Source organism: Cetorhinus maximus, chromosome 23, assembly GCF_964194155.1.
Source record: "Cetorhinus maximus chromosome 23, sCetMax3.hap1.1, whole genome shotgun sequence".
Lineage (NCBI taxonomy): Eukaryota > Metazoa > Chordata > Chondrichthyes > Lamniformes > Cetorhinidae > Cetorhinus > Cetorhinus maximus.
In genome coordinates this window covers 1297657-1325501 of record NC_135901.1, presented here as the reverse complement: position 1 = coordinate 1325501, position 27845 = coordinate 1297657, and the positions used below count along the sequence as shown (strand labels likewise).

At 44.2% G+C, this 27845-nt stretch overlaps 1 gene segment (V, D, J or C); it reads left to right on the top strand.

Moving 5' to 3' along the window:
* Nucleotides 1-10364: 10364 nt before the first annotated feature.
* Nucleotides 10365-27474, top strand: LOC144698094 (Ig heavy chain C region-like). The segment is given in 7 exon segments: nt 10365-10442; nt 21562-21861; nt 22075-22362; nt 22725-23033; nt 23749-24078; nt 27118-27245; nt 27384-27474. Coding segments are annotated over 7 exon segments (1407 nt in total).
* The last annotated feature ends 371 nt before the right edge of the window (nt 27475-27845 follow it).

Below are 27845 nucleotides of genomic sequence, written 5' to 3'. Positions count from 1 at the left end.
GGTTAGGCCACAACTGGAGCACTGCGTGCAGTTCTGGTCACCACATTTCTAGGAAGTATGTGACTGCACTGGAGAGAGTGCAGAGGAGATCTACCAGGATACTGTCTGGGCTGGAGGGTCTGAGCTATGAGGAAAGATTGGTTATGCTGAGGCTGTTTTCCTTGGAGCAACGATGGTTGAGGGGGTGCTGAGGGGCATAGGTAGGGTGGATAGGAAGGCACCTTTTCCATTAGTAGAGGAGTCAAAAACCAGAGAGCAGAGATTTTAGATAAGAGGTAGAAGTCTAAGAGGGGAGTTGAGGAGAATCTTTTTCACCCAGAGGGTGGTAGAAATTTGGAACTCACTGCCCGAAAGGGTTGTTGAGTCAGAAACTCTAGTAACATTTAAGAAGGATTTAAATGTTCACTTCAGCTGCCATAGCCTCCAGGGCTATGGACCAAGCGCGGGAAAATGTGATTAGTGTAGTCAGATCTTTGTTTACCGGGGCGGAAACGATGGGCCGGAAACTATGGGCCGAATGGCCTCCATCTGTGCTGTAAACGTCTATGAGTCTAACATCCAGTCTGGGAATAATGAGGAATGTAGGTCAGCAGGTCAGAAGCAAGACCAGGCATACCTGAAAATGATGAACCATAGCGTGAAGCTAGAACACTGTACGTAATGGACAACAGATCAGGTCTGTCCCCTTGCAGCTCAATCAGTCTACTCTCAATCACCAGTAAAGTGACTGAAGGTGTCGCCGACCTGCTCACCAAAGCTCAGATTGGATCCACCAGGGTCAGCCAGCATCAAACCTCATTGTAAACTTGGTCTGAACATGGACAAGAGAGCGAACTTCCAGACATGATGTATGAGTGCTTCAGTATTTGATGTCAAAGTAGCTATTAACTGAGTGTGGCATCAGGAAGCCTTGGAAAGTGTCAGGTCAACGGGAATCAAGGGCAAGTCTCTCCACTGGCTGGAGTCACACCTAGCGCATCTGAAGATGTTGTGTTGTTGGAGGCCAATCATCTCAGCACCAGGACATCGTTCCAGGAGTCTGTCAGAGAAGTGTCCTTGGTCCAACCATCTTCAGCTGCTTCATCAGTGACCTTCCCTTCATCACTGGGTCAGGGGTGGGGATGTTCGCTCATATTTACATAGTGTTCAGTTCCATTTATGACCTCTCAGATAATGAAACCGTCCTTACTTATTGCATCTTGAACTTGTCAAGTTTGCACTGATAAGTTGCAAGTGATATAAGCGGCACACAAGTGCCAGGTAATGACCAACTCCAACAATAAAGAAACCAAACATCTCCACATGACGTTCAAAAGGCATTACCGTCGTTGAAACCCACCATCAACGTTGTGCAGGTGTCGTTGAACAGAAACTGAACTGGACCAGCCATATAAATACTGTGGCTACAAGAGTAGGTCAGAGGCTGGGAATCCTGTGGTGAATAACTCAGCTCCGGATTCCCACAAGCCTTTCCACCATCTGCAAATCTGCAAGTCAGATGCCTGTTGGAAATTATTTACTTTCCTTGACGAATGTAACTGCAGCAACACTCAAGAACCTCCACACCAACCAGGGGAAATCAACCCCTTGATAGGCTCCTCATCCAGGAGTTAAACATTCACTCCCTTCGCCACCGACACACAGTGGCTGCAGTGTGTGTCATCCACAAGATGCACTGCAGCAACTCACCAAGGCCTCTTCAACAGCACCTTCCATACCTGTGACCTCCACCTTCCAGAATAACAAGGGCAACAAGCACATGGGAACACAATGCCCTGCATCCTCCTACACATACCACTCTATAGGTGGGAAATTGGTCCTTGGCGCAGGGAAAGAAGGGATATCTGAAATCTAATTCTGCTGACTGCACTGAAAATGAATATCAAGTGCTGCGTAGCATATACGGCCGATCCAAAACCGTCCTTTCAGATACCCATTTCTAGCCTAACGTCTTTATTTATAATATTATCTCTCCATCTCACAGAAACATGGAGTAATGCAGCTCTAATTTAAACAGAGGCATAGATAAAAGCAAAATGCTGCAAATGCTGGAAATCTGAAATAAAGGCAGAAAATGCTGGACAAACTCAGCAGGTTGGACAGCATCTGTGGAGAGAGAAACAGAGTTAAATGTTTCGAGTCCATATGACTCTTCTTCAGAAACATAGCCTAGTGCCGTAGTTACAATGACCACTATAATGTAGACATAGTCAAGATTTAATATAACATAAACAGAGACAGGGCCTAGTGAAATATAAACAGAGAAAGAATCCAGTGCAATACAAACTGAGATGGCTTCCAGAGGAACATTAATGAGATAGGGTCTATTTTAATACAAACAGAGGCCTGATCCAGCACAATAGAAATAAAGTAGTTCCCAGGGAAATAATAATCGAACCAGGATCCTGTATAACATGGGAGGGACGATCGTGCAGTGGCAATGTCACTGGATTAGTAACCCAGAGATCCAGGCCTTTTCCCTGGGGATAGGGGTTTTAATCCCACTATGGCAGCATGTGGAATCCAAATTCAATTAATAAATCTGGAATTAAAAGCTCATCTCAATAATGGTGACCATGAAACTATATTCGATTATATTAAACATCCACCTGGTTCACCGATGTCCTTTAGGGAAGGAAACCTGCCGGCCTTACCCAGTCTGGCCTACATTTTTTTTGTTCGTTCATGAGAATGGGGGCGGCGCTGGCTCGGCCAGCATTTATTGCCCATCTCTAATTGCCCCCATTGAGAACAGTGTGGCTTGTTAGAATAGGTTTTTACGACAATGGTTTCATGGTCATCATTAGATTTTTCAATTCAAATTTCACCATCTGGCATGGTGGGATTCAAACCCAGACCTCCAGCGATTTACTAGCCCAGTGAGAAAACCAGCACATCACCACCTCCCATACATATAACTCTAGACCCACAACTTTGTGAAGCCCCATTCTCCAGTTATTTGTTTACTTGTCCGCCACCATTTACGACTGGATGTGACAGGACTGCAGAGGTAAATCTGATCCGGTTTGAATTGGGAACTTCCAGACTGTGTGATATAAATATTGGTATTGACTGGTGCAGTATTAATTGAAACAGGGTACATTGAAATATAAAGAGAGACAGTGTTTGGTCTAACATAAAAATAGATGGAGTCCAATTTAAAAAGACAGAGACAGGGTCCAGTGCAGTATTAACTGAGACAATGCCTGCTTCATAGAATGTGTCCATCAAGATTTCACATCCATCTGCTGGCCAAACTTTGCAATTGTAGCTACTGTGAAAATGTCGCTGTCAGGTTCGATCTTTAACATTGTTGCATCAAGAATCCACTTCCTCAGATGTAGTTGTCCACATCGCCTTCTGCGGGACGTGTCAAAATTTAACAAAATTCAACTAATTTCAGATGAACCTGGTTGATTAGCGCACGTTAAAGTCAGCACCAGAGTAAAGCGGCCCAATTCCTGGTGATATAACTTTGTTCATCTTGATTAAAGGGAGGGATGTTGACCAGGGAGCTGTATGGAGACGGCGGGAGCTTTAAGATCCACCTCAACAAACATAGTGTTGGGAAGAGTTTATTGGTTCATGATACCACCTCTTAGATAGTTAGGGTCATTTTCTTCAATAGTTAAGGCCTAAGGAGCCTCCCAGGAAGTCAAGGTGGCATCTTAAGTTGAAGCACAAGATGCCATTTTGGTCTGTGTGTGTGTGAGGGAGATTGGGAGGGAGAGAAAGAGCGAGAGGCACATCACATTGTTTGCATCTGAATTTCACGATGATCCAGGACAACCTTCCATCAATGAAAGGTCACAGACACACAATGGAAACAAACCCATTTCAGATGTGCTGATTGCTAAGGAGGCCAATTGTTGTGAGGCACGTTCTGTCAAAAGTGCTGCACGTGAAGCTACAAAGTGTCGTTGTGGCTTGGTTGTTTTTCCCGGTGTTGGCCTCGATTTCCAAGCCGCTTTAGCCGCTGGTCATCGTGGTTATTCACGCCAACCCACAGGAGATGTCGCCATTTGTCAGTTGTCAGTTAGTTACACTCAGTTGTGATAATCGATATTTAGGGCCTTCACTTCAAGCAGCCTTGAAGCGGAGTTTTGGGCGTCCCACTGGTTGTCTGCCTCCAGCTCCCTCACCAAACAGAAAGTCCTTGTGTATGTGACCATCTTCCATCCTGCGAATGTTCCCAAGCCACAAAAACTGCTTCTGTTTGATGAATTCTTCAGCCTTGGGAGCTCTGCCTTTGAGACTATCACTGCAATCGTGACTTTATCCTGCCAGTACATACCCAAAATGCGCAGCAGGTATTGAAGATGGAAATTGTGGAGCTTCTTTACTTGATAGCTGCAAGTCGCCCATGTTTCACAGCCATTCAACAAGGTGCTGAAAACACAGGCCTTATAAATCATCAGCTTGGTCCTAAGGGTGAATTTGATGTTATTCCAGGGGCATTTCATGAATCAGGCAAAGGTGGCAGCTGCTTTCCCCATGCGGGTATCAAGTTCTTTATCAAGGAACAGGCTGCCTGTCACCTTGGAACCCAGGGAGCGGAATTTACTTCCATCCGTTTGTTATTTATTGTGATCAATGACGGAAATGCAACACCTTTTCCCAGGACCACGCTTTTCTCCATGCTTATAGTCAGGGAGAACAAGTTACAGGCATGGGAGAGTCAGTTCATCAGTCTTTGTGGATGAGTTTCCGTTTTGATGACAGAGTTATCAGCGTGGAGGAATTCTCTGATCAGGATTCAATGTGTTTATGTCTTCGCTTTCTGTCTTATAGATGGTGGAGCTTGCGGTCTGATCGAGTGTGTAAGTTGACTCCTTCCATATCGACAGGGAAGACAAAGATCAGCTGCATGGAGAAGGTGCCCAACAGAGTGGGGGTTGGACACAGGCCTGTTTCACTCCATTCTTCACTCTGAATCTGTCGGAAGTTGAATCATCAATCTGTACAGCGCAGGGTATGTTGTCATGGAAGGAGTGGATGAGACTGGGGAGCTTTGGTGAACAGCCAATTTTCCCAAAAATCTTCTAGAGTCGTGCTCTGCTGACGGTGTCAAGCGTATGGAGCAAATCGTGTCCAGAGTACATCTTCTGACACAAACATCACACTGTGCTTCAGCCTGCACCCAGATGAAGTCTTTAAAGCATGACCCGAGGGCTTCTCCGTGACTCTATGAGTGAGATATCCCTGTAGTTGTTGCAGTCTCACCTGTCGGCTTTGTTTTCAGATAGTGTGGTGATTTTTGCATCATTCACCTCCTGTGGAACGGATCTTATCTTTCAGCAGAGAAGAAGAAGGTCGTAAAGGCGAAGAAAGATAAATAATTATGAACACCAACCATTATCAATTCATGAAGGTAAATAATTATATTCAAGAATTATCATCAAAACACAAAGATAAATAAGTATATTCACCAATTGACATCAATTCACAAAGATAAATAATGATATTCACCAACTATCATCAATTCACAAAGATAAATAATTATATTCACCAATTATCATCAATCCACAAAGATAAATAATTATATTCACCAATTACCATCAATTCACAAGACAAATAATTATAATCAGCAAATATCATCCATTCACAAAGATTAATAATTGTTTGAACCAAGCATTTTCAGCATTTGATTCCATACAAAATGAAATTGCGATTCATTTAATATCATTAACATTGATTGAGACCACACTGACCATTCTGTCAGCAAGGAATCACATCTGTCCCAGAATTCAGTGGGAAATGGAATTAAATCAGACCGAGGATAATGAGCAGCTACCCAGCAGCCTCTGCGCTTTATTGACAAGTAATCACCTCATCATCACACAGAAACTCCTGATATGTAACTGGAGTGTGTGAGGATTTGTAAAGTGATGGTATAAATAAAACTACCTGGACCTGACTGTAAGTTAATGCGGCTCTCCAGTGAGTAATGTCTGTTACCTTCACTAATTTGGGTGAGGATGTGTTGAATGTTTTGTTGTACATGCAAGGACCACATATTTCAAATATTACAATCCTCCATCCGAAACCGAATTATGTACCCGCTTTCTGTCTGAAAGATGATGATTCACCATCAGCAGGGAAGAATCATCAGTACCGCAGGGACATCACCAGCCTTCGCTTGTGACGTTCAGCTCGTTAGACTGGGGATGGAAAACATCCAGAAAATCTGGAGGGACTGAAGGTATTAGACTGACACAAATGAAATACTAAATCTGCTTCAAGACATAAAGTAGTCATGCACCAAGATGGGAAGGTGGAACAGCGTTTTTCAGGCCCGCCGATCGATACATCAGTCAACCCATTCATTGATTCCTTAATCAAGATAGCCAGACATCCAATTACCATTCATTCCTGCATCACTGCAGTCATCCCTCCATTATTTGGCAGACGGTTGTGTTGTATTAATGTCACTGGATAAGTAACAAAGACACGAATTCAAATCCCACCATGGCAGCTAGTGGAATGTAAATTCAATAATAAATCTGGGATTGAAAGCTGGTCCTGAGGAGGAAACCGTGAAACTACCAGCGATTGTGCAAAAAAAAAATCATCTGATTCACTAATGCCCTTCAGGAAAGGAAATCTGCCACTGTACCTAGTCTGGCCTACATGTGACTCAAGATCCGCAGCAACATGATGGACTCTAACTGCCCTCTGAAATGGCCGAGCAAGGCACTCAGTTCAAAGGCAATTAGGGACAGGCAAAAAATGCTGGCCTTGCCAATGACTCCCACATCCCGTGAAGGAGTAAAGAGGCAAAAAAATCACACAAATGTATATGTTTGACTGTTATAAAATGTATCCTCTCTCTGAGTCCTCTCTAATAGTCTGTCTGTAATTCTTCCCATCCATCCAACCACCAGAATTTTATGATGTGTTGGAGAGATCCTCCAATGAGCTATTGTTGCTAACAGGGTGTCAGAGAAGCTGGATAACTTTTCTTCTCTGAGAGATGGGAACAGTTCACATAGGTTCACAACTTAAAAAAGAAAACTGACTCCAGTGTTGTTGCTGGGTAGATTTGTTATAAATAGGCCTTGTTGACAATGTTAAGAGTTTGAAGTTGGCTTGCCAGTACTGAGGAAACAGATCTTTGATTAGCTGCACAAACTCCCTGATGCTTCCTGTAAACAGCATTGGACATTCGAGCCTCCCTAACTGCAGCCGGCTGGCTTGCTGACAAATACTGTGTGGGGCAGATTAGCCTGGATATGAATGAACAAAATGGTTTTAGCCATTCAAACAATAAATGTTTCTGTCGCACACGAAAGACACATTTTTAAATGGTATTTCATCTAAGGAAATATTTGAATGAATGCCGTGTTCACTGTGAGATTAAACTCGATCAGAAAATATTAAATTCACCACATGTTACTTAATTTATATTATTTCTAAGTAAAGGGCATTCCAGTTATTAAAGCCGATTTGTTAAGAACTTCATGGAGTGCGAGAGAGCGATGTTGATGGTCCCAATCCCCCAGTCTAATAAACTGAGTTGAATGGCAAAAAATTAAAAGAAATTAAATTAAAAGAAAATCGTAGAATTGTCTTGAACCTGCAGGAATTCCTTGAATATTCTCCCAGTTGTGCACCTCATTTAGCCTGAGGGGTCTCTTACACCTCATTAGCATCGTGTACTGTACAGTTTAATTTGTGCTGATTTCGATTATTTAACAGTCCCTCTCATAGCTGCCAATGAGTGGAGAAATGACCAGTTCATGACCCGCTGGAAGATAAAACATTTATTCTTGTGATATTGTGTAATATGCCGCAAAGCTCTGATATCCTGTGTTCCCAATACCAGTGAATGGTAGATAGCGGGAGGCCAATAAAATTAACTGCAATGATTTGGATGCTGAAGGATAACTTTTCTGATCTCCGTGTCTGTTCTGATTCATTAACTTCTTTGTCAACAGGTGATGTAAATTTTACGTTTCTCTGTAAACTTACTGTTGAATTATCAGGCAGGCGGGCTTCTTTTATCGCTAATTTTCACAGGGCTGTCTTCGGGTCAGGGGCAGATCGAGAAATGCAAGGAGAGGCATTGTATAATGTGAGGAGATTCTTCTTATTTTCGGACCCAAATTGTACAGCGATAGCCACCCTGGCTGTAAATAGAATCACTTTGTTCATCCCCTGCATTTAGTTACATAAATCAATAATAATTCCTATGACTGATGATACTTAATTATTGTAGTGAGATATAGATCCGGGGTTGCTGCAAAACAGACTGACCTTTATTCCCCGATAATGTAATTTTTTTAGGTTCAACCCCTTGGGAAGTAGTGTAGAAATAAATGGACTTAATTTACAATGGAATTAGATTTTTATTAACAGATGCTCAACTGCAATTTCACCATTAGAACCAATGGAGACATTACAATGAATCCATTCAGCCAAATATCACGATACAGATAAAATGTCCACTTTTAACCTATTGTAAATATCTGAGTCCATTCTGTTGGGGATGTGGAAGGTGGGGCGTGGATCCAGTCGCCGCCTCCACCAGGGAACCAACAGGCGGCGCCTGGAAACCCGCCCCCTTCTGCCGGGTATTTAAATGCCGCTCACTGGGGCCGGAATCCAACAGTCCGGGAGCTGGTTTGTTCACTGAGTTCTGGACAGAACCATTTTCCCCAAGTGACCAGAAGGATGAGGCCGGCGATTTCTCTCAGTTTGTTGCTGACTTTCTTATCCCGTGAGTAGTTTTTATTGTCCAAGTCTCTCTCTGTTACTGTCTCAGTGTTAGTCTCTCTCTGGAATGTTACAGAATCAGGAATCATTTCACCAGGATTAACCCTCGGGGTTTTTGATATATTTTTACAGGTGTCCAGTCGGAGGTTGTGTTGACTCAGCCAGGGGCAGAGACCGGGCGTCCCGGAGGCTCCCTGAGGCTGACCTGTAAAACCAGCGGCTTCGACCTTGGTAGTACCTGGATGAACTGGGTCCGACAGGTTCCCGGACAGGGGCTGGAATGGCTCCTTGAGTACAAAAGTTCATCCAGTAACAACTACGCCCCAGGAATTAAGAATCGATTTACCGCGTCCAAAGACACTTCAAGGAGCATCTTCTCCTTGGACATGACGAGCCTGAAGACTGAAGACACCGCCATCTATTACTGTGCAAGATACCACAGCGAGAGGAACCAGGGCTGGACCCGAACAAGAACAGATCGAGAGGGACTCAACAACTTCCATCATAACCTGACGGTCAGTACTTGTTTTAAATGTAATATTAACTGTAATGATCAGAACCGACAACAAGCCGCTTCTGACAAAAATAAAACAGCAAATTTAACAGTAAAACCTAACAAAGCAATTGATATAATGGGCTGAGCTTTTGGCTGTGTTTATATTTACTGTTAACAGTTTCCGCAATTACATACCTGGATATAATGTTCATTTTAATATGTCTGATACTTGGAGGGGATCACTGTTCATTGAGTTTTGTAAATTGCTGCATAAATACTAAACTAGATCTGAATTAAACGTCTATTTGAAGTGAATATTGAGAGGCAGCACTGATCAGAGATTGGGTGCAGTTTTTGTGCGGGTGTATTTCACTGTGATACTACAGCAGTGGGTCACAGTGCTGTGCACAGCGACATCCTCATACAAAAACCTCAGAGAAGGAGTTTGTTCAAATTGGTGATCACGATCACAACAGGAAAAGTCAAAGAAAATGGAAGCTAAATAAAATAATGGGTATAAGTAATATTGGTTAGTAAAAATATATAAAAGTCTTCCGCTTTGTTTGTGTTTACGGACACGCCAAATCTTCACAGAGGCTTTTAAATAACTCCAATCACATTTATAAATATAATGACCAGCACAAGCTGAAATATCTCACTGATTCACTCTTAGGCGAGTCGGGATCAGGTTTTCGGAAAGGGCAGTGAGATTAAATCTCCGTGTTTTACAGTTAACAGTCTGCTGCAGTATTTGACATGATGTGTCTCACTTTGATATACTGGATGGCACAGCAGTTACTGTCAATACAAAAACCCCTCAGCACTAATTGAGTCTGCCTGGGTCAGTGCTCGCTTTTACAATCCTACTATATTTACAATGAAGCATTATTTATGTCCAGCGCTGCCCAAAAAACATGGTTTAAAATGGAAAAACTGTGATAATTATCCATTCATCAGTTGGTGATTTCAAGAACATGTTCATGTGTTACTCTGTGAATTATAAAACATGAGGATCATTGATGGATACCTAAAGGTATCTACAAACGCAAATATAATTTCGTGAAGATTCATCGTGACCTTACTTTGCCTCTGACTTATGAATATTTAAAATAATGGTGGATTTCTGTCTTTTTCGTGCAGGGACAGTTATTGTATGGCACAGCCCAGGAAGTGTAACACTGTGACGCTATGGGCTACTGGGGACAAGGGACCATGGTGACGGTGACTGCAGGTAAGAACCATTCACTTACTTAGTAACTGTTTTATTTGAGTCTTTGTTTTATATTTTTGTCTATTTTAATAACTGATTCATTCACTGAAACTTGGGTTTGGTGGATTCTGTATGGAGATATTTTACAATGTTTCATGTGATTCTGCTGAAATTGAGTTATGTAATTCGGCTGTGTCTCTACAAAAATGTGCTGCTGAGGGATTCAGTCCCTGGTTGTTGTGATTTGGTGTTTATCTGCTGAAGATACTGTGTGGCCGGGTTACGTGAAATATCTAACGTTTGTAAAAAAAAAAAGCAGTTTGACGTTTCTGCAATGTTTAATCTCGGTGACATCTAATGGCTTCGGATTTTACCATCTGTTGCACAAGGGTTTAAATACGTTTGAAATCAAACCCAGTATCAACAAAATATGCTTAAGTTTCAATATTAATTTATTGAACATGTTCCTGCTCACAATGCTGGTGTCATTATTCCATTTTTCTGTTTAGTTTAATTATTCATTTATTTAGTGACGAGCGGGTTGTCTGGATTCGACATTGAGATTTTCTTGTATGTTACATTGGATTCTGTTGGAAGTGTTTGTAGAATTGAGCTGTTTCTCCATGGAACGGGTTTCAGTCCCTCAGTGATGTGATTAGGTATTTTTCTCCTGAGGAGATTGTGTGGCTGGGTGACTTTGAATTAGTAGAATTTGTGAAACGGTTTGGCGGTTCTGCATTGTTTCTGCATTGTTTAAACTCGGTGATATTGAGCGGTTGCACGTTTTGTGATTGAATGGAAACAGCCTACGCGTTTGTATCTGCTTGAAGCGCGATTGTATGCAGAAAACGGGCAGGCTTCAGAAATGGGGGAAAAGCGTTTAAAGATGTGTTAGAACATGTTGTTTTTATTTTAAGTAATATTTGTAGATTAAACTAAATCATGGATTAAGACGCTCAATCAGAACATAATTCGTTACTGCAATCAGAAACTATATAATTAACAAGTTTTCAAATTGTAGAGTAAAATTAATATAATTCAAGCAATTATAATGTGCTAATATTTCTCCATATTGGCTGAACAGCTTTCATGTTAACCTAATTGATCATTAATCGCTTTTCACAATTCTGCTGTGCACTGCGCACAATTAACTTGATCGGGAAAATTTTTAGGGTGGAATCATTTTGTGATTATGTATGAAAAAATTTCAATAAGAATATACTGATTCTACAGGATTGTTCATTTCCACAAGAGATTTCGAATTTTTTAAAATCCCTGATAACGTTTGCATTGATTTAAAGAGGAGTTTGACATTGCAGTTTGGCAATATGTCTATCCGGTTATTACATTCTTTCTGTGCAACCGTAACCATATTATTCCTTCAATGTCATTGGGATTTGGATAGCGAGATAATTGTCACTAATCTAATCGTAAACAGTTTTCTGGGGGCTGGAATTCGCTGGCAGTCAAGGAATTGTTCTTATTTTTTTGAACTGTAGGAAGGTGCAGACTGCGTATGACTAGAGATTGACAAGGAAAGTTTGAAATTCGAACAGATTAATTTAATTGCAAACATTAATGTTAGTTTTGAACTTAATAACAACATTCTGTCTTCCATAGCTGTGCTGTACACAGGATAGAATTATAGGAGAAGAAAAGATTATATCTGAGATTCATGCTTAATTCTTATTAAATTTTAAATTGAAGAGCAAAATCTCTAATCAATTTGCTGGTTATACTTCAGTGGCGCAGATGATCTGAATGAATTTTTCTCATCAAATTGTACACTGATTAATTTGGATCTTCTTTCAATGAACAATATAGTTAACAATTAAATTATAGGGATTTTATCAAGGAACCACTTTTATTGATAATAAGTAACAGCAAAGGAACATTTTTTTACATGTGGTTTTGAGTTAAGACAAGTTTGCTTTAGCAAACAGATGATGTTACAAATCATCGACAGTGAATGTGATGTGACCCCGGCCAGATTTGAAAGTATTTAAAATATTCCACTCATAAATTCGTCGTGTGAATTACTCGATGAGAATAGATGAAACTTATGATTTCTCAATGCGTTCAGAAACACGCATAGTTTACAATTTTGTACGTTAAAACAGAGCAGTAGAAGTAAATGTAAAATAGTAAATAGTGATTAGATTTAAGTAAAATTGATATCCTTGCCTGAATGTTACCATCTCGTTATTTGAAGTTTATTGTTTAACATTGTTTCAGTGTCAGGTTGATTTAAATAAACTCCAATTATTTCACAAAGTACCAGGGAGAAACAAATTTTCAATTTTTGAAAACCATATTTTTCATATCATAGAGTAGAAATCAACTAACAAGGAAATAAATTAACAATAACAAGATAATTAACTTACAATATAATATTAGGGATAATTAATTCAACATAAATGAACCCCAACAATTGAGTAGTATAGTGGTCATAATAGTGAATGCAAAATCTCAGTGGAGAGAATTTTTAATTTTATCCAAAATTAATTTAGAAAAGAATATTTTTCTTACTCAGCTGTGCTCAGCTCGATAAGGTGTTTCGCCTCGATGATTTTATTGGTTATATTTATACCTAAAATCAAATTAAATCAGCGGGTAATCGGTTTTCAATGTGAATGTTTCCCGATTTATTTAATTCTTATCCTGTCATTGAGTCTCTGTTACGGACATCAAATTATCCTGAATCTGTGCTCATTTTCAGGGTAACTTAAATCTTACATTGTTTGGAGGTTGGAGATTGCCAGGGAGAATTAGTTGGACTTCAAAGGGAGTTTTGAAATGAAAATCAGATTAATTTCAAAGAAGTTATAGAATAATTGTAGTAAACTGACCATTGATCAATTGGAATCAAACAGCTTGAATGAAATGAACAGATCTATCTGCTGGGAACTCGATTGTTGCATCATTTGTGTCTGTTCTGTTTCTATGCGCGTGGTCACTGTGCTGGGACCAGGGATCTTCCTGACTGGTTGTTAACCTTCTGGTTCGCTCTCCTGGATTTCAGGAAGTGCAATTTGATTTATTTCTTCAAAAAACTTGTATCTGTGAGAAATGTGAAAGTTTGACTTTCTGCCCAGGCGCCTCAGAAATGAGATACCCAACCCATTGTGACAGTCAGAAAGGGCAATTCAGAAACGACAGACAGACTGACAAGGGAGATTTGGTCGACTTTAAATCAGTGATGTACCTGTCTTGGGAGTGTTTGGTTAGGCAATGCAGAGAGAGCTTTATTCTCTTTTAATCCGTGCTGTAGCAGTCCTTGACCTATTTGGTTGGACAGTGTGGAGGAAGAAATTAGCCTGTATCTTATTTTTAATCCTGTCATAGGATGTTGGGGTCACTGACGAGGCCAGCATTTGTTGTCCATCCCCAATTACCCTTTGAGGAAGTGTTGAAATGCTGCCTCCTTGAATAGCTGCAGGTACACTCACAGTGCTGTTAGGTCGGGAGTTCCAGAATTTTGACGTATTCACAGTGAAGGAATGGCGATATAATTCGAAATCAGGATGGTGGGTGCCTTGGAGGGGGACGTACAGGTGGCGGTACAACCATACTGCTGCCTTTGTCCTTCTAGTTAGGAAAGGTTGCGAGTTTTGAAGGTGCTGCTGAAGGAGCCTTGGCGAGTTCCTGCAGTGCATCTTGTATATGGTACATACTGCTGTCACTGTGCGGTGGTGGGGGAGGAAGTGAATGTTTAAGGCAGTGGATGGGGTACCAATTCTGTGGGCTGCTTTGTCCTGGATAGTATTGAGTTTCTTGAGGTTTTTTTGAGGTTTCACTCATTGAGGCAAGTGGAAACTATTCAATCCCAGTCCTGATTTGTGCCTTGTAGACGGTCAGTTTTCTTTGGGTGATACGAGTTGAATTACTCACGACAGAATTCCCAGCCTCTGACCGGCTCTTGCAGCCACAGCATTTATATCAAAACCGGATTGAACTCTCTCCTGGGCATATTTGATGGGACAATGTAGAGAGAGTTTTATTTTATGTCAAACCAGTGCTGTACCTGACCCGGAGTGTTTGACAGTTCAGTGGAGAGTTGGCTCCCACCCTTGCAGCTGATGACAGGAGTGTACTGGGGGAGGAGTGGGGGCTTTAATCCATATCTTAACTTGTCCTGTTCCTTACCTGAGTCTTTTCCATGCAGAGGTCAAACAAAGTGAATCAGCATCGAACTTGCTGGCTGTGAGTTCTTGAGCCAGATCTGTGAAAATAAATTGTTCCATTGCTCGGTTGAAATGACGCACGTTAATTGTTATTAACAATATTTCTGGAGAGAACATGTATAAATTTTAATGAATTAATTATTTTTAAGCATTTTGAGTATCAGAAAATCATTGAATGTGAGTGAGCTGAACTTGAGCACAATTTCAGAACAAACAGAATCAGGGAGTGACAGTGAGGCTCCAGAGAGCAGCGCCTGTTCTGATCTGATCAGAGGCTGCGAGTTATTTAAACGATTGAAATGGACAATGACCAGGCTCCCACTCCAAACAACCAGCCGCGGGGGATTTGGGGAAAAGGAGCTGCCATCAAAAACTGAGTCATTGGATTGCCGCCTGCAGGGGGAGGAATGAATTACAGAAATGAGAGCATGAGGAGAGGCCCTTCTATCCTGCCCTCCATTCAGTAAGATCATGGTTCATCTACCTCGACACTCAGTCTCTTTACCACACACCTTCACTCGCTCACTGTTTCTGTCACACACGCTCTCTCTCACACACGTGCCCTCTCTCCCTCTCACGCACTCTCTCTGACAGACACACACTGTCTCTTTCTCTCTCTGTCACACACACACACACACATAACTCTCACATTCTCCCTCTCACATACAAACTCTCTTTAACACGCACGCACTCTGTCTCAAACATTGCCTCTCTCTTTTACATACACTCTCACACATACTCTCTCAACTACACACACTCTCACACACGTGCACACTGTCTCTCCAACACACACATGCACTCTTACTCACACATGCACTCTCACACACTCATTCTCTCTCTCACACACACAAACACACACACACACGCACACTCCCTCTCTTTTATGCACACCCACTCTCTCTCACATACATGCACCCTCTCTCCCACACACATACACACTCTCACACATGCGCACACTCTCCATTCTCTCTCTCTCTCACATATAGACTCATAACATTCTCTCTCACACGCACGCATCCTCGATCTCTCTCTCTTGCACACGCAGAAACACAAACACATTCCCTCTCACACACACACACTGTTTCTCTCACACATGCATTCTCTCTCATTCTCTCTCTCACAAACACTCACATACTCTCTCTCTCACTCTCTTTCTCTCCCTCTGACACACACACTGGCTCTCTCTTTCACACACTTTTTCTCCCACACACACACGTTCTCTCTCTCTCACACACTCACTCTCACAGACTTCTACTACCTATCACTCACACCCCTACACTCTCTCTCTCTCACACACACACACAGTCGCTCTCTCTCACACACACACATTTCTCCATCTCAGACAATCTCACACTCTCACACACGCTCTCTCACTCTCTCCCACACACACACTTTTTCTCTCCCACACACGCAGATTCTCTATCTCACACACTCTCACACTTATACTCCCTATCTCACACACACACTCTCACACACACACTTTCTGTCTCTCTCTGTCTCTGTCTCTCTCTCTGAAAAACACACATACACTTGAATGCAATCTCTCTCTCTTTCTCACGCACACACACACACATTCTCACATACAGAAGTGGGCTGAAAATATTAATTGCTGAATGAAAATCCGTTAAGCTGCATGCATGTTCACTGTTCCATTTCAGATGTCTTTTTGTGTAAAATGAAATTACACAGGCGACATCACTATATATGTGGAGAATTTCCAAGTGTTGAACCAAACACAAAGGAACAAGGAAAAGGGAGGGATGTGGCGGAGACCACGGCCGCCTGGATCCACAATACTGGTGCACACTTGGTGCAAGATGCCTGCACGGCCCATCCTGGTTTTGCTGTAACCTTCCCCTCCAGCCCCCTCAGTCTGCCTATTCTCGCACTGACACGGGTTTCTCAAAGAAAGACATCGGCATTAAAGCAGCTGGCCAGCGATCGACACTGCTGCCTGACTTTACACAGCCTGATCAATCTGGAGAATCGGGACAGGATCGATGGAGAGGAAGAAGAGGAGGTGGAGGTGGTGGAGCCGAATGGAGGAGCCCCCAGCTCGGCTGTGGACAACAGACAATGGAAAGCTGAGCCGGAGTGGAAAATCATCCGGAGAAACATCGCCTTGATGAGCCTGCATCACCTGGGCATCCTCACTACCCACAATCACTCACCCTCACTCACTCACTCACTCACTCACCCTCACTTCCCACAATCACTCACCCTCACTCACTCACTCACTCACCCTCACTGCCCACAATCACTCACAATCTCTCACTCACTCGCCCTCACTCCCTCCCTCACCCACCCTCGCTCACTCACCCTCACTCACCCACCTTCACTCACTCACCCTCATTCACTCACCATCAATTACTCACTCACCCTCACTCACTCATTCTCACTCACCCTCACTCACCCTTACCTACCCAGCCTCATTCACACTCACTCACCCACCCTCCCTCACCCACCCTCCCTCACTCACTCACCCTCCCTCACTCACCCTCCCTCACTCACCCTCCCTCACTCACCCTCCCTCACTCACACTCACTTATCCTCAGTCACCCTTACCTACCCAGCCTCATTCACACTCACTCACCCTCACTCACTCACCCACCCTCACTCACCCACACTCATACACCCAGCCTCATTCACACTCATTCACCCACCCTCACTCATCCTCACTCAAATTCACTCATCCACGCATCCTTACTCACTGACCTGCACTCACAATCAGTAACTCATCCTCCCCACCCTCACACACCCACTCACCCTCACTCACATACCCACCCTCACATGCCCAACAACCCTCACTCCCTCATCTCCCCTCATTCAATCACTCACCCTCACTCACTCCTTCACTCACCCACGCACCCTCACTCACTCAGCCACCCGCCCTCGCTCTGTCACTCAGCCACCCTCACTTTGTCAATCATGCACACGCTCACTCACTCGATCACTTTTCCTAAATCGGTGTGTGGGAGAGCGGGAACTGTGGGGAAGAGAGACCTGAAAGCGAGGCCTGAGACCTAGCAGTTCCGGAAAGTGGAGCATGGCCCAAGGGAGCGACGAGCGTCGGTGGAAAGGGCAGAGAGGCGGGGCCAAAGCGCAAAGAGCCTGGGGGAAAGGGCAGGGAGGTGGGGGGGAAGGGTAGAGAATCGGGGAAAGGGGCAGCGATCCAGCAGAAAGTGCATAGAGATGAGGCAAAGGTCAGCGAGCCGGTGAACGGGCAGAGATCCGTGGAGTTAAGTGCAGAGACGCGTGGGAGAAAGGGTAGAGAGGCGGGAGGGAAAGGGCAGAGAGGTGGGAGGGAAAGAGCAGAGGGGCGGGGGGGAAAGGGCAGAGAGGCGGGAGGGGGAATGGGCAGAGAGGCGGAAGGGGGAATGGGCAGAGAGGCGGGAGGGGGAATGGGCAGAGAGGCGGGAGGGGGAAAGGGCAGAGAGGCGGGAGGGGGAATGGGCAGAGAGGCGGGAGGGGGAATGGGCAGAGAGGCGGGAGGGGGAATGGGCAGAGAGGCGGGAGGGGGAAAGGGCAGAGAAGGGGAGGGGGCAAAGGCAGATGGGGGGAAGGGGCAAGGGCAGAGAGACGGGAGGGGGAAAGGGCAGAGAGGCGGAGGGTGGAAAGGGCAGAGAGGCAGGAGGGGGAAAGGGCAGAGAGGCGGGAGGGGGAAAGGGCAGAGAGGCGGGAGGGGGAAAGGGCAGAGAGGCGGGAGGGGGAAAGGACAGAGAGGCGGGAGGGGGAAATGGCAGAGAGGCGGGAGGGGGAAAGGGCAGAGAGGCGAGAGGGGGAAAGGGCAGAGAGGCGGGAGGGGGAAAGGGCAGAGAGGCGGGAGGGGGAAAAGGGCAGAGAGGCGGAGGGGGAAAGGGCAGAGAGGCGGGAGGGCAGAACGGCTGAGAGAGGGAAGCTCAGAGAGGCGGGAGGGCGACAGGGCAGAGAAGCGGGGGCCGGGAGAAGGGCAAAGAGGTATAGGGGGAGGGACAGAGAGACAATGGAAAGGGCAGAGAGCCGGATGAAAGCGCATAGAGTTTGGAGTAAGTGCAGAGAGCTGGGGGGGAAAGAGCAGAGAGGCGGCAGAGCGACAGGGCTGACAGATGGGGGATGAAGGGCAGTGAGGTGACGGAAAGGTCAGCGAACTGGGAAAAAGGCCAGAGAGCCAGGCAAAAGTGCAGAGAGCTGTGGAGTAAATGAAGAGAGCTGGGGGAGAAAGGGCAGAGAGGCGGGAGGGGGAAAGGGCAGAGAGGCGGCAGGGAAATAATAGAGAGGTGGGAGGGAGAAAGAGCAGAGAGGAGGTGGGGAAAGGGCAGAGAGGAGGGGGGGAAAGGGCAGTGAAGCGAGGGGTGGGACAGGCAAAGAGGCGTGGGGGGAAGGAGAAAGAGGTGATGGAAAGGGCAGAGAGATGGGGGAAAGGTCAGAGAGCCGGGGGAAAGGGCAGCGAACCTTGGATTAAGTGCAGAGAGCTGGGGGAGAAATGGCAGAGAAGCGGGGGCATAGGGCAGAGCGGCGTGGGGGAAGGGCAGAGGGGAGGGGGGGAATGGGCAGAGGGGAGGGGGGAAAGGGCAGAGGGGTGGGGTGAATGGGCAGAGGGGAGGGGGAAAAGGGCAGAGAGGATGGAGGGTAAAGGGCAGAGCGGTGGGGGGGAAGGGCAGAGAGGCGGGGGGGAAGGGCAGAGGGGTGGGGTGAATGGGCAGAGGGGAAGGGGGAAAGGGCAGAGAGGATGGAGGGTAAAGGGCAGAGGGGTGGCGGGAATGGGCAGAGAGGCGGAGGGCGGGGGAAGGACAGAGAGCCGGGCTATAGCGGGGAGAGCCGGGCGAAAGCACACAAACCTGTGCAGAGAGCTGGGGGGGAGGGTGAGGGCAGAAAAGGGGGGTAGTAATGGCAAAGAGGCGGGAGGGGGAAAGGGCTGAGAGGCGGGAAGGAGAAGGGGTAGGGAGCCGGTGGGGGAAAGGGCAGAGAGGCGGTGGGGGAAGGGCGGAGAGGCACGCGAAAGCGCAGAGAGCCGGGCTATAGTGGGGAGAGCCGGGTGAAAGCAGTTGCGAGATGAGGCCCCAGGCACCCTGGGCTCCACTCTCTCTAACTCTCTCTCTCTCTCTCTCTCCCTCATTGTCTCTCCTCCTCCTGAAATCCTTTCCATTCCCGGGGAAAGGTGTCAAGTGCCTGGGATAGAAGGGAGACAATGTCTCTGTGCGCTTCCCCCCCGACTCCCTGCGCCTTTCTCCAGCGGGTGTTCACTGCCCCTCCAATCGCAACCTGTTTGTCTCCCACTTTTACTGCTGAAAGAGTGAAAATGCTGGAATCTATTTTTATCGAGTCTATCACGGGTCACTTAGAAAATCCAATTGCAAATATGTGGATCCATCATGGTTTTGTGAAAGGGAAATCATGTTTGGCTGATTTATTTGAGGCCCTTCGAGGAAGCAACAAGGAACATGAATAAAGAAGAACCTGAGGATGTGCTGTACTTGCGCTGCCAGAAGGCATTTGACAAAGTGACACATCAAAGGTTACTACACAAAATAATGGTGTCGGCAGTAACATTTCAGCACGGGTAGAAGTTTGGTTAGCAAACAGGAAACAGAAAGTAGGGATAAATTGGTTATTTTAGATTGGCAAGATGTGACAAGTGGAGTGCCACAGGGATCAATGCTGCAGCCTCAACTATTTACAATTTATATCAATGACTTAACGAAAGGACTGAATTAATTTGCTAAATTTGCTGATAACACAAAGAAAGATACAAACGTAAGTGGTGAAGAGGGGATAAAGGGTCAACAAAGGGATATCGATTGGTTAAGTAAGTGAGCAAAAAAATGAAGATGCCGTATAATGTGGGAAAATATAAACTTGTCCACTTTGGCAGGAAGAATACAAAAACAGCATATTATTGAAAAAGAGAGACATTGCAGAACCCTGAGGTACAGGGGGATGTGGATCCCTTCGTGCATGAATCACAAAACGTTATAACGCAGGAACAGCAAGTGATGAGGAAGGCAAAGGGAGTGTTGTCATTTATTACAAGGGGAATAGAATATACAAATAAGGATGTTTTGCTGCAGTTTAACAGGGCGTTGATGAGACCTTGTCTGAATTACTGTGTACAGATTTGGTCTTCTTTATGAAAGGATATAAAAGCATTAGAAGCTGTTCAGAGAATGTTCAAATGGTACTGGGAGGTGTTGTCGGTTATCTCATGAGGAAAGTTTCGATAGGCTGGGCCTGTATCCATTGGAGTTTAGAAGAATGAGAGCTGATTTTATTGAAACATACAAGATCCTGACGGGAATGGATGCTGAAAGTACGTTTCCCCTTGTGGGAGAGACTAACGATAGGGAACACAGTTCCCCACATTGGGGGAGGCCCCAGAGGCCGAATGGCCTACTCCTGCTACTGATCCGCATGTTCACATGTACACACGATTGGAAAATGTCGTAATTACTGTAACTGGCATTCAATTTAGAGTTCACTGGTCATTATAAAGGTACCATTACAAAGGTACTTTCAAAGGGCCGTTGCTATTCTTTGTTTTGGGGGACGTGGATTGGGAAGGGGTCTTCACTCAATTTGAACAGAGCCAATTTCCAAAGCTTCAATGATATAAATGATGAGACAATTTCTCTATCACCAAGTGCTGTTGTTTGAGAAATAAATGGTGGCGAAATAATGGGGAAAATCCTCTGCTCTTCCATTTTAATCCAATGAAGGTACGTCATTCAGATGACATTAGAATGTTCTCTTTTAGTAATGGGTTAGAAGCGGAAAAAGAGGTGTGGGTTTCTAAAGAGGGAACCGACAGATGAGGATCACCAAAGGATGGAAATAATAAATGAACAAATGTGGGTGTGGGTTTTAGTGGGAATATATTTGGATATGTTTATAGTTATAGTCAAATTTTGACTATATTGTTTGGTTGCTTAATGATCACAAATCACAGAGTCTAACTTGTTCAATCGGCCATTCTTTCCCAGTGACACCGTCTTCGCCCATTCTCTACAGCCTGGTCTCCTCCTGTCAGCAACTCAACACCGACGGCTCCGTCACCTACGGCTGTTTGGCGATGGACTACTCCCCAGAAATCACCAAACTGACCTGGAAGAAAGATGGGCAGCCGATCACCACTGGATTTAAGACTTATCCGTCAGTGAGAAACCAGAAGGGAACCTTCACCCTGACCAGCCAGTTAACCATCACCGAGTCAGAGGGAGAATGCAGCAAAATCAAGTGTGAGGTTCAACACAGCGGCTCAGACAAGAGCATTGGAATGCCATGTAAGTGTTGGGGAACCTGTGAGAAACATAAAGGCTGTGATTGACCTGTATAGGGCCTTGATTATAACGCATTTATAGTGCTCTGCATAGTTCTGATCCCTGGAAAACCCAGTTTAGTGTGTATTAACGGAAAAAGCCTGTTAAAATATACGATCTCATTGTATCTGTTATCAATTTCTTCTGCAAGAAATGTTTAACCTGTGTTTTTTGAAGGTCCTGATATCCACCCTCCAACTGTTCACCTCACCGTGAGTTGCCGGGAAGATACCGTCGTCTGTTCAATCATCGATTTCAGTCCAAAGTCAATCACCGTGAAGTGGCTGAAGAATGGACAACCCATGAATTCAGGAATTGTCACCTCTCCCGCCTTTGAAATGAACGGGAACTTCTCGGCGACCAGTCGGCTGAAAGTCTCCGCTGGGGAATTGTTCACCGGCGCGGTCTATACCTGTCAGGTCACTCACCAAGGGGTCACCCAAAGTCAAAACACCACCGGGTCTGGTAAGAGATATAAACCCATTACAGTAACTGGTAACAGCTTCGGAATAAAGTGCTGGAAAGTGTGTCCACCCTATTCATAAAGCGACGTTCAGTACTGCATTCCAGGGCCCAGGAATGGTATATTTGTCTTGGGACTGGGGCAACGCAGATTCACTAGAATGTTTCCCGGGCTGAACGACTGAAATTATGAGAACAATTTACACAGACCAAGCTGGTTTTGCATTGTGTAAAGACCATTACAGACGATAGTTAGAGGTTGATATGTCGAAGGTCGTTTATTCTCCTTTGGAGAGTGAAGACTGAATGCTGCTGTCCTGATTCTCAAGGTGAAACTTTGGTTGATTTTCATTTCTGTCTCACAGAATGTTCCAACTGCAGAGATGCCACAATTACTCTACTGCCACCGCCAATAGAACAGGTCTTACTGGAGGCGACCGTGACCTTAACCTGCATCGTTTCTAATGCTCCTTATGGAGTCCTCGTGTCCTGGACCCAAGAGAAGAAGCCTTTGAAATCAGAGATCGCCGTGCAACCGGGAGCGGATCCTGACAGCGTGGTCAGCAACGTAAACATCTCGACACAAGCCTGGCTGAGTGGTGCTGAGTTCTACTGCGTGGTGAGCCATCAGGATCTGCCGACTCCTTTAAGAAATTCCATCCACAAGGAACAAGGTGAGTGGTGAAATTGAAGCAATAAGTGGTTCAATGTGTCTATTTCCAGTGTCAGTGTAAGGATCAATATTTACTATTCAGTGTATTCATGGTCTACTCTGATTAGCAATTTCGCCAACTAAACGCTCTGGTCTGTGGAATTTCAGGGGGAAATTGATAAGTAGATGAATGAACAATGAATTGAAGGCTGTGCCATTGGGTTTAGATGAAGCAAGATGGGAGGAGCCTGGTGCGAAGCTGAAACACCAACATAGACCAGTTGGGCAGAATGGCCTGTTTATGTGCTGTAAACTTTGAGAAACTTTCTCGTCCAACCCCATAAGTTCTCAGGGAAAAGGATTGTGTCCACCTCTGCTCCGAGCTGGAAAACCGGACAGATCCCAAAGTATTTTATTTATTAATTAATGGGATGTGGGCGTCGCTGGCTGGGCCAGAGTTTATTGCCCATCCCTAATTGCCCTTGACAAGGTGGTGGTGAGCTGCCTTCTTGAACCGCTGCAGTCCATGTGGTGTAGATACACCCACAGTGCTGTTAGGGAGGGAGTTCCAGGATTTTGATTCAGCTATAGTGAAGGATCGGTGAAATATTTCCAATAAGTGGATAATGAAAACCCTTAATTTTCATCACAAAACACGTTTCTCTCACATCTAACCAGCGGTTTCATTGTCTACGAAAGTAATCAGTTTATTGACATTTATTGTACATTTTCTGCAGATAAAGACCTGCGGGAACCGTCCGTGTCTGTCCTCCTACCCTCGGCAGAAGATGTCTCCGCTCAGAGATTCGTCTCCCTCAGCTGCTTAGTGAGAGGTTTCTCCCCGCGAGAGATTTTCGTCAAGTGGACCGTCAATGACAAGCCGGTGGATCCCGGGAACTACAAGAACACCGAGGTGGTGGCGGAGAACGGCAATCGCTCCTTCTTCATGTACAGCCTGTTATCCATTGCAGCGGAGGAGTGGGCCAGCGGCGCTTCTTACTCCTGTGTGGTGGGACATGAAGCGATCCCCTTGAAGATCATCAACAGAACGGTTGATAAATCCAGCGGTAAACCGAGTTTTGTGAACATTTCCCTTGCACTGATGGACACCGTTAATTCATGTCAATGAGAATCTCTCGGTTACATTTCAAACTTCAATAAAAAAATAATAAAGTCCTTTTCTCCAATCGTGATTTAAATTCACAATCGCTTAATTAATGTTGTTTTCCACTTTTGCTAATGTTAGACCTGTTTAGTTAAAATCGGATATTTACAGGGCTCACACCCAAGTCTTGTACACCCAGTGCTCGCAGCTCAGATACACCCTGGGATAGAGACAGAGTAAAGCTCATTCATTACGGGATTCTGCAAAATAACTTCACCAGCTCTCCTCCCGCTGAGGAGAAATCTGACCATTCCCATTTCTGACAAACAATCACAGCGCATTTAGATCTGGGTGTTCCTGCTTCTCTTGTTGTCCAATCCTTTAAAATGGATATCAGCTTTAAGCTGCTGCACCACACCCACTGGGAACTGAAGTGGGGTCACACAGAAACATGTCCCAACAATCCCCCATCAGGGAGAGGGGGGGAGGGAAATTGTTAACCCACTGCACCCCCTCTTCCACAACAGAGAGAAGGGGAAGGGAAATTGTTAACCGACTGTACCCCCACTTCGCCAACAGAGAGGGGGGAAGGGGACATTGTTAACCCACTGCACCTCTACTTCCACAACAGCGGGTGGGGGGGGGGGCGGGGGGGATTGTTTAGCCACTGTACTCCCACTTTCCCAACAGAGAGAGGGGAAGGGAAATTGTTAACCCACTGTACCTCCACTTTCCCAACAGAGAAAACTGAAAGGAAAATTTTAAGCCAATTTTACCTCCACTTGCTAAACAAAAAGATGAGGAAGGTCGTTGGTTAACCCGGTGTGTCTCCACCTTCTCAGCAGAGAGAACCGAAAGGGAAATTGCTTAGACAACCAGACAGAGCAAAACTATTAACTCACTGGACCTTCAGTCCCCGAGCAGAGAATCTGGAAGGGAATGGGTCTCTACTGTCAGGACTAACTTACCAACAGTCCAAGTCGGCTTCCAGCTTACTGGCCGCAGATTTTAAACTCCCATCATGCTTAGGATGTTGTAAAAACATATATTTATGCAACATAATTTGAAGATGTTTTACATTCTTGTCCCTGTTCAGCTTATGCTAAGATTTATTTCCCATAATCCGAATCTAAACTGGTGATTGAATCCTCCCTGGGTTGTTCAAAGTTCTGTCCCTGAATTTTATGAGACACATGGTTGATTGTTTGCATTCGTTCACCTGATATCACCTTGCAGCGCACAGAAAACACGTTTATACACAGAACATTAAAAATATTCACCAAATTTTTCACCGTCAAGGTCGGACTCGATCATTGGCACTGGTGAAATTCGGAAAAATAGTAAAAAATACACACAACTGACACAAATGGACAGACACAACCACGCGTACACACATAGGCACAGACACGCAGACACAAACACACACAGGTACAGGCAGACACATGTACACCCATACATGCGCAGCCACACAAACATAGGCAGACACACATAGACAAATACAGACACATGTGCACACACACATGCACACACGCGCGCACAATCACAAACACTTGGGTGCAGATGCACAAACATACACAGACACACACGTACACACAGTCACACACATAAACAAATACACACGCACACAATCACACACATACAGAAATACACACACAGACACACTCGCTCACACACTTATCCACAATCACACACACTAACAGATAAAACCAGACAAGCAGACTCATACAAGGACACAAAGCACAAATGTAACTATTAGCATATGCATTATCACACGTTCACAATGACATAAATACAGACATAAAGACACACACTATCGTACACATTAAAACAAATGCATGGACACACATTAACACATGCACACATATGAGCAGACGACACCCAGACACAAAAACACAGAGGAACAGACTAACACATTCACAGACACACATGTGGACACAAACATGAATACACACATGCACACTAGAAAACAAAAAACACACTTTAGTACATATGAAAACATAAACACACATTGATACATAGTTCTAAATATCGATCAACACACAAATGCACATATTGAAAACTCTCTCTCGCTGTCTCACACACACACACATACACACACACACAGAGACGATGTGACACAGACATTAATATGCTGACATACACGTGGAACACAAAAAGAAACATTAACACTCATATTAGCAGGCACACATTAAACAAGTAAACACACATTAACACAGATAGTAATAAGTAAATATAGAAATCAAGACATAAACACACACAATAACACACTCATACATCCACATTGGCAGAAAAACAAAATATACGTAAAGACGCAGACACAAAAATACACAAATCAGTACTCATTGGCACATGAACACACACATTAACACACATATACACCTATGGACACACAAACAAACAGTAATGCAAAGCGCGACATACTCATGCAGACACACACAAAAGCTAAAGCACAACACAAACGCCAGGCAATTGAAGAAAGTATAATTCAAATGTACTTTTTTAACGGGCAGATCCTCCGGCAATTGTCCCTATTACATAATAACCCGATAAACACACTGAAACAATGTTCTTACTGAGAAACTGATTTAAGTTAATGACGCACCAAACATTCCCATCACAAATAAACAAACAAGATGGGAAATCACATCCGAGCTTTTAAAAAGCAACGTTCACAGTTTCCAAATAAGTTGCTCAGTGAATCTCTCCCGATACCCATCATAATATTCTCCAATAATAGATCGTACGAAATTGTTCGAAAATGAATTGATACTGGAGAAAAGTTGCCATATTTTCCGACACGGACTGTACAAAGATTGTAAAGGAAGAACAGCTGTGGTGATAATTACAGAAATGGGTTACTGGGTGTCACGAACTTAATGGTAGATATACATTGAACATTGAATACATTAATAACTTAGGAAAGAGTAAAGGAAATGTTTAAAAAATGATATCCTAGATTAATAAACAATCTAATAATATCTCCTCGGATATATCCCTGTAGATTCCACAGACCGCATCTGGACTGAAGACTCTGAGGATGATAACGGCAATATCTGGACAACCGCTTCTACATTCATCATCCTGTTCTTCCTGAGCATTTTCTACAGCGCTGCCGTCACTCTGGCGAAGGTGAGAAGATTCAATCCATTCACACTTCAAACTGACAGAAGCGGTTTGAAAAATCTCTCAATGTTTCATTGATTAAAACTCTAACATAATTGTCCTAGATCATAAAGATCTGCTTCATTATTTCATCCTCTTTTACAGATCAAGTGACCAGTTGAATTTTGGACACCGTAGATTTTCCTCAGCTCTTTACTGAGATCTCTGTACTCCGAATTTAAAATATGTCCTCTCGGTGATTCTAAAACTGAAATACCTTCAGCTTAAGTTTCCGAATTTGTAACTGAGACAATGATAGACGATATTTCCATTTCTCTGTTTCAAATGTGCGAGATAATTACGATTGCATTGCAATAGCAGCTTATAATTTCCCAGTCGTTTGAATTCCCTGTGTAAATAAGTAAGTTTTTTCATTCCTCGTCCACAATTACTCCCTTCCCTTTATATTGAGCTCCTGTTTTCTCTTTCTGGCGTCTGTTACAGTTGTACACACAGTTGGCAGCTCAGAGCGAATGTGCTCTGTTCTCGATGTGACTCTCAGTCATTATATTCACTTCAGTTAACTTTAAAATAATTTTTTTCTGTAAAATGTTCCCTGAAATTGTT